Source organism: Microtus pennsylvanicus, chromosome 22 (assembly GCF_037038515.1).
Source record: "Microtus pennsylvanicus isolate mMicPen1 chromosome 22, mMicPen1.hap1, whole genome shotgun sequence".
Taxonomy (NCBI): Eukaryota; Metazoa; Chordata; class Mammalia; order Rodentia; family Cricetidae; genus Microtus; species Microtus pennsylvanicus.
The window spans coordinates 11,652,222-11,666,482 of NC_134600.1; the positions used below are offsets into that span (position 1 = coordinate 11,652,222).

Consider the following 14,261-nt stretch of genomic DNA (forward strand, 5'->3'; position numbering starts at 1 on the left):
CTGTGAAGTACCTCAGGTAGGGAGGGGTCAGTAAACTATTACCAGTGAGCTATTCTTGTAAATAGTTTCATTGTGCAGGTCTGTAACTGGGACAGTCAAGGTGCTGCCGTGTTACCTGCTGTTTTGTCCTGATTATACTGTGCTTCTTAAGACCAGATGAACTCAAGTAAACTCTAGACTAGAACATGTCCTCAACCCTACCCACCCACACACACACTCATGTGCAAAAAAGAAACTGTAAGGAAAGATGCAAGGATGAGGTAGTGACTGAAAGGCTTTGTGGCAAATGCTTGGATTCTTTTCACTGAAAACCAAAGGACAGGGAAAAGATAACATCCCAAAGAAACTTTAGAGCTGCAGAGTGTGTACTAGGGATTACTTCCTGAGCCTCTTTCCAATCATAAGCAATTTGTCGTCATGGGATTTCTATTCCTTCTAGTACTATTACCTGCATCCAAGAATTACATGTTTTTCACCTTTGAAGAGGCCAGCCCTGTCCTTAGACACACAGACTCAAGCCTCCTTTATGGTGCCCGTTACCCTCGTGATTTGGCCAGAGGCTGGTAATGTGTCTTTGCAGCCACTCAAAAGCCCTTCAGCTGATGACTGTGCATTCAAAAATTGCTTATTCGAATTCCCTGCAGCTTTTGTGTCATGCTTTCTTGTCTCTGTATCTCTGAATAGGCCAGGACTTGAAAATACCAGTGTCTCCATTCTCGCCATGTGGGATGTAAAGAGGCATTCATGTAGGGAGGTGAGCGAGAGAGCAGTCCCCAAAACCTCTCAAATGGAATTTCTTTTCAAAAAGTAAGAAAGTAGTAAATAAACTAGAGTCTGAACATGAAAGCCAAAGAGAGGAAGATATGAGTATTGCTCTGTCAGGGAACACTGATAAAAACACTCCCCTTGACAGAATCCTGAACCTCTGGATCTACTAGATAGGGGATGATGGGAGCTTTGCTCTTAGAAAGTACTGGGTGCTCGCTGGCATACAAAAGTGCTGGTTTAATTTCATGTAGAAGCCTCACATGTGTGAGAATTCTTGACCAGCTAGCAACTGTACGGTCTCTGCAGTCCCTGTCCGTACCGTGGTTAATGGCAGTCCTGCAGTGAGTTCAGTGTATGTGCCTTCCAGCCACACACCCCACGTGCATTGAGGAACAGACCGCCAGCTCTTAGCAAACACGCACAGGACATAGAGGAGCTATGATAATTGCCTTTGGACTCATGTATGTGAATTTGCAAGTTAATACATAGCACATGCCAGCCATGATTCCTTGAGTAGACTACCTCAAAACTCAGCTTCCAGCAGCAGTTTGTGTTATAACTTGACTGATGTAGTCTAGGCTTGCCCTAGCTGATTCCAAGTCTGAGGCATCAGAATGTATGATTTACAAGAACAAGAGCATATGGGAACAGCAGATGGAAATAGACACCCCCCCCCCCAAAAAAAAGGAACAGACCTTTGAGGGGTCTCTGCTGAGATACTAGAAATGTCATGTCGTGAGACAATGAGATTCGTGTACTTAATTTTTAAAATTTGTGTTTTAAAGCTAGGCAGTGGTGGTCCATGCCTTTAATCCCAGCACTTAAGAGTCACTGTGAATCTGTGACCAGCCTGATCTACAGAGTGAGTTTCAGGACAGCCAAGGCTACAAAGAAAAACCCTGTCTTGAAAAACCAAAACAAGACAAAACAAATGTGTTTATCCAGTTACATCTCGTACTTTGGGACAAACTGAACTTGGAGATGAAAAAAATTTTTCTGCGATTTGCTTCAAATTTGCTGCAGTGGGAAAGTGAGTGGAGGTCTAAAGAACAAGAAAGGTTTTTGTGGGAGTAGAGGCCAGGGGGCTTTTCTGTGTCTGCTGCCCTGGTTGAGCTATGGTGGCCCTGTGATAAACTGTACTGGATACCAGGCAGCGGTTTGTCTACTTAATATAGTCAGTCCATACTTTCTGAAAGTATCTATCTTAACCCTGGAAATACACATAAGATACATTTGTAAGTCCAAGATGATACTTCAAAAACAGGATCCAAGTGCTGTAATTTTATTTCTCTGCATTATATACTTCAAAGGTAGAACATTTGAGAAGAAACTAGGCTCCCTTTGAATTTTCTTTTTTCTTTTTTTTTTAAATATTTATTTATTTATTATGTATACAACATTCTGTCTGTGTGTATGTCTGCTGGCCAGAAGAGGGCACCAGACCTCATTACAGATGGTTGTGAGCCACCATGTGGTTGCTGGGAATTGAACTCAGGACCTTTGGAAGAGCAGGCAATGCTCTTAACCACTGAGCCATCTCTCCAGCCCCCCTTTGAATTTTCTTAACTTTTCATTATGTTTATTTGTGTGGCATGTGCACACACAGACCCAGAGGTCAAAGGGCAACTTGTGGGAGTTGACTCTCATCTGCCTGTGGAGTCTGGAGATTGGACTCAGGCAAGCTTGTTTATTTCCTGAGCCATGTCACCAAGCCCTAGCACAACCTGTTACTGCCTTTTCTTTTTCTTTCTTTTTGTGTTGTTTTTTTTTGAGACAGGGTTTCCCAGTAGCTATGGAGCCTGTCCTGGAACTTGCTCTGTAGATCATGCTGGCCTCAAACTCCCAGAGATCTGCCTACCTCTGCCTCCCAGGTGTTGGGATTAAAGGCGTGCGCCACCGTTGCCACCTGGCATAGCCTGATTTTAAAACAAATCCTTTGTCCATTTGCAGTCCATCTCCATGCCTACTTTGTCCCCAAACAAGCCGTGGCCTGCTCTGAATCACTACTCTTGAGTTTCCTACCCGTTCTCGAAGTGGAATGACAGAATTTGAGATCTCTTCAGGCTTCCTTAGTGCCATATTCTTGAGTTCAATGCACACGTTAGGCTGACCCTGTGGTGCACTTCATGACCGATTAATACTTAAAAAAAAAAAAAGCTTCATTCATTCTGTTTATCTGCCCGTACATGGGTGTTTGTACTGAGGGATTTAAAAAAAGGAAATATTTTGGAAAAATTGCTGTTTATTGGCCTTTTTTTTTGTTAATGTAAGAAACTTTCAAATTGATTTCTAACATAACAAAATGATTGAATGTCTTGCTTGCAAAGTGATAGGTTTTATGGGGGTTGGGTTTGTTGTGATGGTGGTGGTGGTTTTGTTTTTTCTCCTTTGTTACTTTTAACTGGGTGGTGGTTGTGTTATCTTTTTGTGGTTTTAATCTGCATTCCTACAATAAATAATATGCTTATTAGACATGTGGTGCTTTTTTGGTGAAGCCTCTTCCAAATTTTGTCCTCTCCTCGCCTTCGGCTTTTCTTGAAGTCCTGGTAGAAGGTGACTGTGTCTCAGCCTCAGAGTCCTTGGCCCCTGCTCCATCAGTTTGATAAAGCAGCCCGCGTGGTCTGAGAATCAACCCTCTCTGAATTCCTAGGACGCTAGTAATTGCGGACCCTTGGGTCTTCTCTGCCTCATTCATGGGAACTGTGTCATTGCTAATACATCCTTGCTCCCAGTGAGATGCTTTGGGAGCCGCACTGACCTTACCTAATCAGTTTTTATTGCCGTACTATCAGCAGTAGAGCAGGGTTGTAGCGATGGGGAACGCTCAGGTGCTCTAAGTCCTCAGGAGTTGATTGGGATCTACCTTGAACAGCAGTTGCCAGGTCCAGGTCCTGACAGCTCCACAGAGCCTGGGCAGTCAAGTGAAACAGCCAGCTGCTCTAGGACAGTCCAGCACCCCCGCTTTCCCAGGTCCCCCGAAGATGAAGGACGCCTCCCCCACCACCAGGTCAGCAAGAAGTAGTCTTGAGAACACAGTGTCCTCATCCCTGCCTCACCTTTCTTAACTCTTCATCTTTTTATAATAAATAATAAGGGAGGGCTGTTAGTATTCAGGCACCTGTACTGGTCTGACCTTGGGGTTCTGGGATGAATCTTCAGCTGAGGCCACTAAGAGCACCTGCTGTGAGCATTTATTCTGTTCCCAGTTAAATGGGCCCTGCCCCCCACCTTCCATCTTTCTCTTTCTGTTCTGCTTCTCTGCCTCTCTCTCTCCCTCCCTCCCTCCCTACCTCCCTCCCTCTCTCTCTCCCTCTCTTCCTGTTCCCACAGGCTGGTCTTCTCTCCCCTTCATAAAAGAAAAAACCCTCCACATGAGCTCTGTCACATGGCATCCATCTTTCTCATGCCGTTTTTTTTTAATTATAGCACCAAGATCACAAAGATTTTGACCCTTTTGTGTTTTACGTTTTAGTTACTAGCACTTATATTTCAGTCTATATTACTATTTGTTTGGACTGTGGAATTGGATAAGATCTAAGAGCGTGCTATATGGCTGTGTACAGGGTGTTTATTCTTGCATCTGTGACTTAGAAAGGACTTTCCCATTGAGTGACCCTCGTACCTTTTTCAGAATTGGTTGAGTATGTGTGGGAGTGAATTTCTGAACTTTATTTTGTTTCATTGACCCCACCACCATCGTGGCTATCCATGGCTTTATCATACTCAGTCACTGGCATTCACACTGAGAAACCAGTGATTTCCAGATGGACTTCTACCCTTACTCAACAGGGAAGTAACAGCAAGTATTCTCAAACAAATGTCCTGTGTTTGCCGCCCTGTCCTTTCCTGCGTGGTTTCTTCTGTGAGACTTGATCCTGTAATTCCTGCATCCTAAAGCAGAGTACTGCAGGAAGTTTTTTTTTTTTTTTTAGGAAAGCATAGCTAATGCATTGGCCATGATTAGTTGTTTTTATTTATTTAGTGAAAGTAGAAGATACCTAAGTGTGTGTATGTGTGTGTGATAATGGTTGTCAGAACGTGGTTTTTCCTTTCTCAAAAGAAAAACTTTAGTGCATGGGGCAAGTGTGCATGTCCATCTATGTGCACGTTTGTGTGGGAGCCCGAGGTGAACACTGGGTATCTTCCTCCATCACTGTCTACCTTGTATTTGAGACAAGGTCAACGATTAGAATAAGCAAGCACCAGGGATCTTCCTGTATCCATCACTGGGATTGCAGGAGGATAGTGCTTGTGCCCAGCTTTTAATATGGTTCTGAAGGATTGAATCCAGATCTTCACACTTATGTGGCAAACACATTACTAACTGATACCCCCAGCCTTGTGATACGTATTTTTTCATTTTTATGATGTCTTATGAACAAGTAATTGCATTCTTTTCTAATGTGAGAATTTTAATAAGAAATTTGTGGGGGGGGGGGACAGGCAATATAGAAGTCTAATGGGAAATTTTACATGTAGTTGAGGTAAAGTATAAGTTCTCTAGAGAAATTTTCATTTAGATACATATGTGGTATCTGAGTGTGCACAGGTATGTGTCAGTGTGTGTACCTGTGGTGCTTAGAGTCCAGAAGAGGGCATCAGATCCCTTAGGGCTGTAAAGAGTTGTTTGCTGAACAGCAGCTTGTTATATGGGCGCTGCGATCTGTACTTCAGTCCCCGCCGGTGCTCTCAACTTCATTCCGGGAGATTCCTGTACTCCTAGCCGCAGTATGCCAATCACTGTGGTACAAACCTGTAATCAGGAGACTAAGGCCGGTGTGTATCTATTTCAAAGTTGCCCTGGGCTACACAGACCCTGTTAAGTTGCATGTCAGTAATTATGACAAAAGCATATCGGCACACATTAAGTCCAGACAGTATAGTAGAAACAAGTAGGAAGAACCCACTTGTTCATTAACTTCTTTGTGTAAAATATATTCAGCACTTAACTAAGGCTCTTGGGAAGTTAGCAAGACAGCTTTCATGTTTCTGTGTTGCTCTCTATAGATACTTAGACTGACCATGTTGTTTTATCATCTTGGAAAGTTGTCGTACTGAGTTGCACTTATCCTAGCTATACCAGTATGGTAGAGAGCTCACAAGACACTGGTACTTTGAAAGGCAGGTCCTTTACATATCAGTCCCATTTTAGTAGCCCTTTAAAAAGTTTCACTGATGACTCCGAATGTTCAGCCACGAGAGTGGTATCAAAAACTTGCTTGAACTTGTCTAAAAAGTCATAGTCAGTGCTGAATCTGAATTTGTTTGCCCAGAGCACCACAGTGCCTGGCTGGGAAAGGTGCACCATGGTAGCCAGAAGCTTATCGAGAAAGTAGTGGTGGTAGACCACATCAGAGGCCAGGACGTAATCGTAATAGAAGTTTGACTTAGGGAACTTCTGGTCCAGGTCTTCCCCCCATACCAGTTCCTTCACTTGAGGTAGATAAGCTGCGCGTTCCAGTGTGTTTTTTAAAAGATTGTATTGAAGATTCCCTAGGACATCAGGCAGATCTGTTGCTGTGACTTGGGCTCCTAAAAGAAAGAGAAATGGCAGTGCAACCACAATTTCCTTTACTAGAAGACAGACAATGACCATCTGCATCTCTAAACCATGCCTTGGGATAGGCTGAGCAAGCTGATATTGTTTAAGCTGGACAATTTTCTCCTGTATTCCTGACCTGTGTTCTTTGTTTACCACATTTGATGTCAATAGCACCCCAATTTGAACCTCCACCCCCCACTCATGAATGTCAAAGGCATTTGGTTTCATACCTTTGGACTTTCAACTTCCTTGCCTGAAAACTAAATGAATTGAAGTAGCTGACTAGCTTCTCCAAGACTGGTATCTCTGAATAACTAACGATGCCTGTCATGTGACATTTGGGAATGATTCCATGAAATTGAAGCCAAGCCATACCCTGTCAGCAGTAAGAGATCAGTATTGTCACAGAAGAGATTTCTTTGGAATGGGAACAAGAAGACACATACCTAAAAGACTGGACACGATGGAAACAAGTCCTGGTCCGGCACCGATTTCAACTATTTTAGCATCTTGGAGATTTAATTCTTCAGTATGGTCTTCCAAATACTGGCACAGAACTGTAGCCTAGAAGACATTAACAACAATTTCTGTTTGGGAATTGGATCGCTGGAAGCTAGGAGCAGACCACTGTACACTTGTAGTTGAACATTATGGTGTAACTCCAAATATTTTCAGCTTAGTAAGTGTTCTCTAAGAACCAAGATAGCCAGCTACTGAGGCTCAGATCTGTAAGCACAACACTGAGGAACTTGAGCCAGCCCAAGTTCCTGTATGATTCCGTCTCTTTCCTACATCGAAAAAGAAAGAGACAATGTGTGGATATTATAGTTCTAGCTGAGGAACTGGAGAAATAGATTGGTCTTGTTGTCTGTGTCAGACCTGACTGATCTCAAAGGAGAAAGAAGGGAAAGGAAGAGAAATTTGTTCCACTTTTAGAACAAATGGGAACCATGGACTGCAAAATAGCAATTCCTGCCAGCTTTGTCATGGTGGGTCTCTAAGTACCCTAAGGTAAGTTAAATAAATTTGAGCATCTTTCCCCCAGTTCTCTCATCAAAATTCAGATTAATAAGGACTGTGGCCTTGGACAGCTGGCCAATTTGGAGTCCTCCCCCGCTCCCCCTTCCCTTCTTCCTCTTAGCTGGTAAACATGGTCAGAATAGTACTTCATGTATTTAGAGTAGCGGGTTAAAGACGCAGATCTGTAGCTTCTGTGGTTCTGGATGAGTCCTGACGATACCAGTCTGGACTACCAATGAGAGCAAATTAGTTTCTGTGAATGCCATCAAGTGTCCTTTCCATTGTTCATTTATTCTTTTGTTTCTACTTCCCCAAAGTTTTCTATAATGAGATAACTCATTGATTCACCAAAGAAGTGCTATTTGCAATCAGCTGGGCATGGTGGCACACACCTTTCTTCCCAACACTTAGGAGGCAGAGGCAAGAGGATCCCTGTGAATTTAAGGCTGGTCTGGCCTATGTAGTGAGCCCCAGGACTGCCAGAACTCCCCCCCCCCTATGTGTGACTGGAATGCCACCTAGCAATGCAAGTATGTGCAAGAGAGTAACAAACCCATGTGTACACAGGCCAGGATTGCAGTGTGGGTGTGGATCTTGGAGATGCAAAGCCATTGAGCTCAATAGTTTGCACTCTACTTTCTATCTGAGCTAGGCAGGAGATTATTGGCTAGGGAATTGCTGAACACTCGCTTTTGCCATTGCAGTTCATAAGGTGAATAGCACAGTAACCCTATTCACCTCCATTGCATCCTGTGCCCCTGTTGAACAGATATCTGCAAGGATAACAGCAGTTATCTAGGCTTCCAAGGCATACTGGTGGCAGGGGCTAAGGCTTGTAAACCAGTTACAAAATACTGTGGTTTACGTGGTATAGGCGAGGCATACAAGTGGTACAGGGCAGACTAGAGACCACCGGGAACTCAGTACAGCCTTCCTCCTATGGGAAGAGGTGCACCGGGAACTCAGTACAGCCTTCCTCCTGTGGGAAGAGGTGCACCGGGAACTCAGTACAGCCTTCCTCCTGTGGGAAGAGGTGCACCGGGAACTCAGTACAGCCTTCCTCCTGTGGGAAGAGGTGCACCGGGAACTCAGTACAGCCTTCCTCCTGTGGGAAGAGGTGCACCGGGAACTCAGTACAGCCTTCCTCCTGTGGGAAGAGGTGCACCAGCCGAAGAAAGATCCACGTGGCCTGCCAGGTGAGAGTCATAGATGCCAGAGAGCAGCAAGGCGAGGAAGGGGGCTTTGGTTCTTGTGTGGACCTTCAGTATTGAGTATCACCTGGAGTGGCCCAGAACACATATTCTGTGTGATTTTGTGAAGATGGCCAAGGCCAGCCTCCCTCTGAGGACACTCTGGCCTCCAGTAAGTATCCTTTTGACATTTCAAACCCCCAGTTCTATCCCTCCAAGCAAACTCTGAAGTAATCTCTTTTCATGGACAGCTGCACCGTAAATCACACAGGAAGTGCCGTTTTCCCACTTAGAGATCCCAAGAGAGGCCAGTTTGGTGCACTGAGGCCTGTCTTTTCTCAGTGTTTACCATCACTATAGTTACCTGCTTGTCTGATGTAATAGGAAAGGATTCAGACTTTGGATCAGGGAAAAGACCTTTGCTGGAATAAAGTCATACCCATGTATTAATAGCAAAAGAGCCCCCAGAAGACCTAACTTCTCCCACTTACTACCAATCTCCAGGACCACCTGCAGAGTCCTCTTCCTGGAACGCTCTTCATGACTGCTCAGTGCTCCACAGAGCCACCGTCATGGCTTTCCAGCTTAGAGCCCCTTACCATATCATATGTATTCTTAGACAGCTCTTAGGAAAGAATAGTCACGACTTTCCTCCTTCCCCGAGCCAGTCTTCAATCAAAATATGCATTTCAGTAAGATCTCAGTATGACTCCAAAGTCTGAGAAATTCTGTTGTGGACCCTTTCTAACCTTCTGGGCAGGCTTGCATTGGGAAGACTGGTAATACTTGACCCCAGAGCACCCCAGAGTTAAGGTTTATACAGCCCTTACTGTATAAACTTATAAACTGTATAAACTTACTGAGCCCTTGTCTTCTCAGCTGTGAGGTAGGAATAACATATGAATAACCAGAGCTAATAGGGGCCTGGGTGCAGTGCCTCCTTAATCTGAACAAGCATGTCAGCAACTCCTTGTTACCATTAGTTCACATTCGAAATAAGGCAACCAAAGAAAAATGGACAAATGTCTGCCCATGACCGCCCAACCTGAAGATAATGGACTTCCGTCGGTTTTCACTACTATCCTCACGAGCATGGGAAGTGAGAGGTAGGGAACTGGCTGCTGAGTGTTTCCTCTGAAGTCTCTGCAATTTACCTTGTGAGATAAGTCTGGGATTAATTAATGACTGAGAATGAGGGAACCCCAAAGATGCCTGTTGCCAATTCTAAACTAAAAATTCTTAACTTTTTTTTTTCATGTAATAGTTGTATGAGTGTTACATCCCATTTCCAATGTGGTCTACTTACATGTCTTGAAATAGTTCAGTAAATATTGTTTAGGGATGGGGGTGGGTAGCTCAGTGATGGTGCGCGTGTCTGTCAGGATAGGAAGAAGGAAGAGAAAGGATGGGCAGGGAGCAAGAGGAGGGAGATACAGGAAAGGCAGAGGAGGATTTTGTTTCAAAGCCAGTGCTGCTGGAAGAAATATATGTCTGCAGCGTCCAAACACAGCCCAAACCCCTGGGGGCCAGGCTGTTAGTCATCAGTCGGAAAAGCACAGAAGTGGGAAGGCACATGGCCAGTTGTCCTAGACAACACAGATGTATGAAACGTTTTCTCGCCAGAAAGCCCGAGCACAAACAGATGTAGCACTTCTCACCCCTGGCCACACCACCGTGCCAAAGCTCTCAATGGATTCTTGGATGATGATCTTCTTGCCTGCAAACTGATAATGCTCTTGCGTGTAGCTGGCAAAGTCTGTAGGAACAAATTTCTCGATACTACAAAGAGATGACTCTATCTTGTCGGACTCTGTGAAGCAGAAAAAATCAGATGGATCAGTATGATAAAAACAGACGGAACTAGCCGGGCGGTGGTGGCGCACACCTTTAATCCCAGCACTCGGGAGGCAGAGGCAGGCGGATCTCTGTGAGTTCGAGACCAGCCTGGTCTACAAGAGCTAGTTCCAGGACAGGCTCCAAAACCACAGAGAAACCCTGTCTCGAAAAACCAAAAAAAAAAAAAAACCAAAAAACAAACAGATATAACTTTCTCTGGAGGGCCACCGCCAACAGCTATTGACTGTGTATAGAACACAAAACTGAATTATAACTGGGGTGATGGGGACTGGAATTCACACGCTACACACCCCCATCCCTAAACAATATTTACTGAACTATTTCAAGACATGTAAGTAGACCACATTGGAAATGGGATGTAACACTCATACAACTATTACATGAAAAAAAAGTTAAGAATTTTTAGTTTAGAATTGGCAACAGGCATCTTTGGGGTTCCCTCATTCTCAGTCATTAATGACAAAGGATGTCCCTTAGGAGGCATCTCCTAGGGAGATCCTTCATTAGGAGAAAACAGAAGAAAGACCTGTTCCATTGTCTTTTGCCACCCAAAGAAACCAGTGTTATCTGGTTGTATGCAAAGTAAGTAGCCTGAGTGAGCTTTCTGAACTTGGCGGGGCTAGATAAAACACATCTGGCTATTTTTAGGTCTTGGGGTGAGGTAGTATTCCCACATGTTGGCAGGAGCACTCTTAAATCCACAACTGCCCCTCAAAGGGCCCAGGGTACCCACAGTTGAATCAGTTCTCCAAGCCTAGGGAAGGCTGTTCGCTGAACTCCAGATATTAAGTTACAACTGCTTTAAATACTCCTTCAGCCCCGTGGACCGTGATAGCAGGTCTCAGATGTCCTATAAAATGAGGAAGAGAGCACCTGACGGGTCTGGTACCATGTGACCATGTGATCATTAATCTTCACAGGCTTTCCAGAGTTTAAGAGCAGTGGGGCAAAGAGTCAGGAAGGAGGATGAGGGTGCTGAGCTCATGAATTACTGGCCAAGGACTAAAGCGGCACCAGTAGAGATTCTGCCTTGGAGTAGAAGGAACATGCGTGGCCCTTGTCTTTGTGTCCTGAGATAAGACTAGGTTTTGACAGAGGAGTAGACTCTGGGCTCTAGGAAATCGATGGGGAAACAATCAATGAACATTTGATGTCCGTCAGAGCACCCACTAAAGGTGGAAGAGGAAGGTGGTGAGCTTGGAAAAAACCCTACTCAGTGGAGGCGGGCCCTACAGCGACTTCAGGTGATAGTGATTGTTGCATAGAATTTTAAAAACAAACTAGGGCTCATAGGTTATGTGTCTATATGCGGTTTAATTTTATTTTCTAGAAGTTTGTTCTCTTTTACGATGGTATTAGCATGGGATATATTAGGGACAATTTTGACCACAGTGAGGGTGACTGAGTCTTTTGTTTTGTTTTGTTTTTGTTTTTTCAAGACAGGGTTTCTCTGTGACTTTGGAGCCTGTCCTGGAACTAGCTCTGTAGACCATGCTGGTTTCGAACTCACAGAGATCCGCCTGCCTCTGCCTCCCGAGTGCTGGGATTAAAGGTGTGCGCCACCATCGCCCAGCTTGACTGAGTCATTTAACCTAGGGGAAGCCTTTGGTTCCTCTGATGATCCCATGGTTGTTAACAAGCAGACAGTTCTGATTTCCAACACTCAGAGAAGCGAGTGCAGTGGCCCGAAAGCTGAGTTTCAGCTGACTTTTCAGGACTCTACTCATCGAGAGCCAGCAACACAGTCCTGGGGGCCTCCCGGCCACCGTAGACTTGCAAGGGGCAGCCCCACAGCCCTCACAGGGATCTGACAGATAAGCCCCATCTTTAGGAATGACCGGGAAGGTCCTAGATTCCTACACAGGACTGGGAGCTGCTGCCGAATCTGCTTCAGACAAAGAGGAGGCCAAGGAATACAATGGGGGATGTTTCCCTCCCAGTGCCTACAGATTCACAGGGCTTGACAAGGACTCTATAAATACACCCGCCTTGGGTGGTGTGTGTTCCTGCGACAGAGGAGATGGAAGTAACACGGAAAGCACGGGTGATGTGTGGAAGATGAGTAAAGGTGAGATTTAAGTAGTTTTTACATCCCTTTATTTCATGGATATGGGTATTTGGCCTTTGTGTATACAGATAGGTTTGTGTACCATGTGGGTACGGGGCATGGTACAGTTTCTGCAGAGGCCAGAGAAGGCATCAAATCTCCAGAACTGGAGTTAAGATGGTTATGAGCATATAAATAGTTCTATGTAAGACCACCTGAAGGTCTATAAAAAGAAAAATGTCTGCATTACACTTTAAATATTGATCACTTTAAACATCAGATTTTAGAGACTTTTGTAGTTTTTGAAAGCAATATAGGAAAGATACCACCCTTTTTGGCAGAGGTGAAACATTTTTTGTTTTACTTTAAATAGTAGTTTTAAATGACTCATGACATCCTTGGTTATGTCTGTTGCTTATTTGCTTCTGAATCTATGCCCAGATGTAATTCTAAACTTCCACATAGCTCTAAGGGGAAACTACCCTTGACAACGAGCCACCACAGGAGAAATTTGCCAAAAATGCATCTGAGTTAAAAGCAAAGACAAATCTGAAGTCTCATCTGCTCTTGTTTCAAACATTCAGTTCTCTCAGACCTGTAACAGATGATAAAACATTGTGGAAATGATAAGTTAACAATGAAAAATAGGAGGTTTGCATAAAGACACTCTTCTGCTACTCCCTATGATAGTTTAAAGAATCCTAGAGTTTAGAGGACATGCAAATTCTTGTGGCCGGGAAATGCTGTAAGGGCTTACCTACTGAGGGTCCTGCAAAGCCATCCTTCTGTGGAGTCCCCAGACACAAGGGCTGTTGTCCTGTGTGGAGACACTGGTCCATCGCCAGAACCTTCAGAGAGGGAAAAGACACTTCAAATTCAGCCTTGCAGGGTCCAAGAAGGCAGAGCTTATCACCTTAGCATCTGCTGAGTGGAGAAGAGCTCTGCTTTTCAGCTTGGCTCCTCAGGGAGAAAAAGGTGGCCACCCACGGAGTGAGAGGAGGCACCTATGCTCACAAAGAAATACAAACCAGAGCCGATGCACCTGGGAGCAAATGCTGCCGCATCTTGTCATGACCCAGCGATGTGCAGCTCATCGCTGCGTTCTGGAGTTTTAAATATTTCAAATAAGTTTGGAACAGAATTTTTTGATGAAAGCTGGCCCAACATTGGGTGCTGTTGGAGACGCTGTGGGTTAATGGAACCTTGGATAAGAAACCCAGCTTGAATCAGACTCTGCGGCTGTGTTGGAACATGGTGGCGGCAAACACTGCACAGTTAGGAGTCTGACCTGGCTCCCCACTTTCAGTGCTTGGCACCTCTTTAATACCTTCACTCACACACAGGAAGATTGATTTGCAACAAGAGAACTGTAGTTGCACCGACAGGCACAAAAGCCGCAGACCTGTTGCACCTGAAAGGGTCGGGGCACTTGATATTTGCTGAGCGACAAAGCAGACCACAGCCATTTGGAGGTCAGTGAGATAAAAACAGAAACAGTACCAGCACCAGGATGGCTTATCCATTCATCAGCTTCAAAATCACGATTTTCCCATTACTCTCCTGCCTCCCTGGGAGGCTGAGGCAAAGGATCACAAGTTCAAGGCCAACCTTGCAACAGAGAGAGGCTCTGTTAAAACAGAAAGATTGAGATGGCCGGGCGATGGTGGCACATGCCTTTAATCCCAGCACTCGGGAGGCAGAGGCAGGTGGATCTCTGTGAGTTCGAGACCAGCCTGGTCTACAGAGCTAGTTCCAGGACAGGATCCAAGGCTACAGAGAAACCCTGTCTCGAAAAACCAAAAAATAAAAAGAAAAAGAAAAAGAAAGATTGAGATGT

The 14,261-nt window shown here is 44.7% G+C and overlaps 1 protein-coding gene across 4 annotated transcripts in view; it reads right to left on the minus strand.

Annotated features, from left to right (window-relative positions):
- Positions 1 to 5,159: 5,159 nt before the first annotated feature.
- Positions 5,160 to 14,261, minus strand: part of Mettl21c (methyltransferase 21C, AARS1 lysine) — a 29,123-nt gene continuing 20,021 nt past the window's right edge. For all 4 annotated transcript variants that reach the window (XM_075956283.1, XM_075956285.1, XM_075956284.1 and 1 more), the window contains 4 exons: positions 13,182 to 13,272; positions 10,179 to 10,330; positions 6,757 to 6,874; positions 5,160 to 6,300 (listed from right to left, as the gene is read on the minus strand). In XM_075956283.1, the coding sequence (XP_075812398.1) occupies positions 5,906 to 6,300; positions 6,757 to 6,874; positions 10,179 to 10,330; positions 13,182 to 13,272 (756 nt within the window). In that variant the 3' untranslated portion in view covers positions 5,160 to 5,905. The remainder of the gene's footprint in view (positions 6,301 to 6,756; positions 6,875 to 10,178; positions 10,331 to 13,181; positions 13,273 to 14,261) is intronic.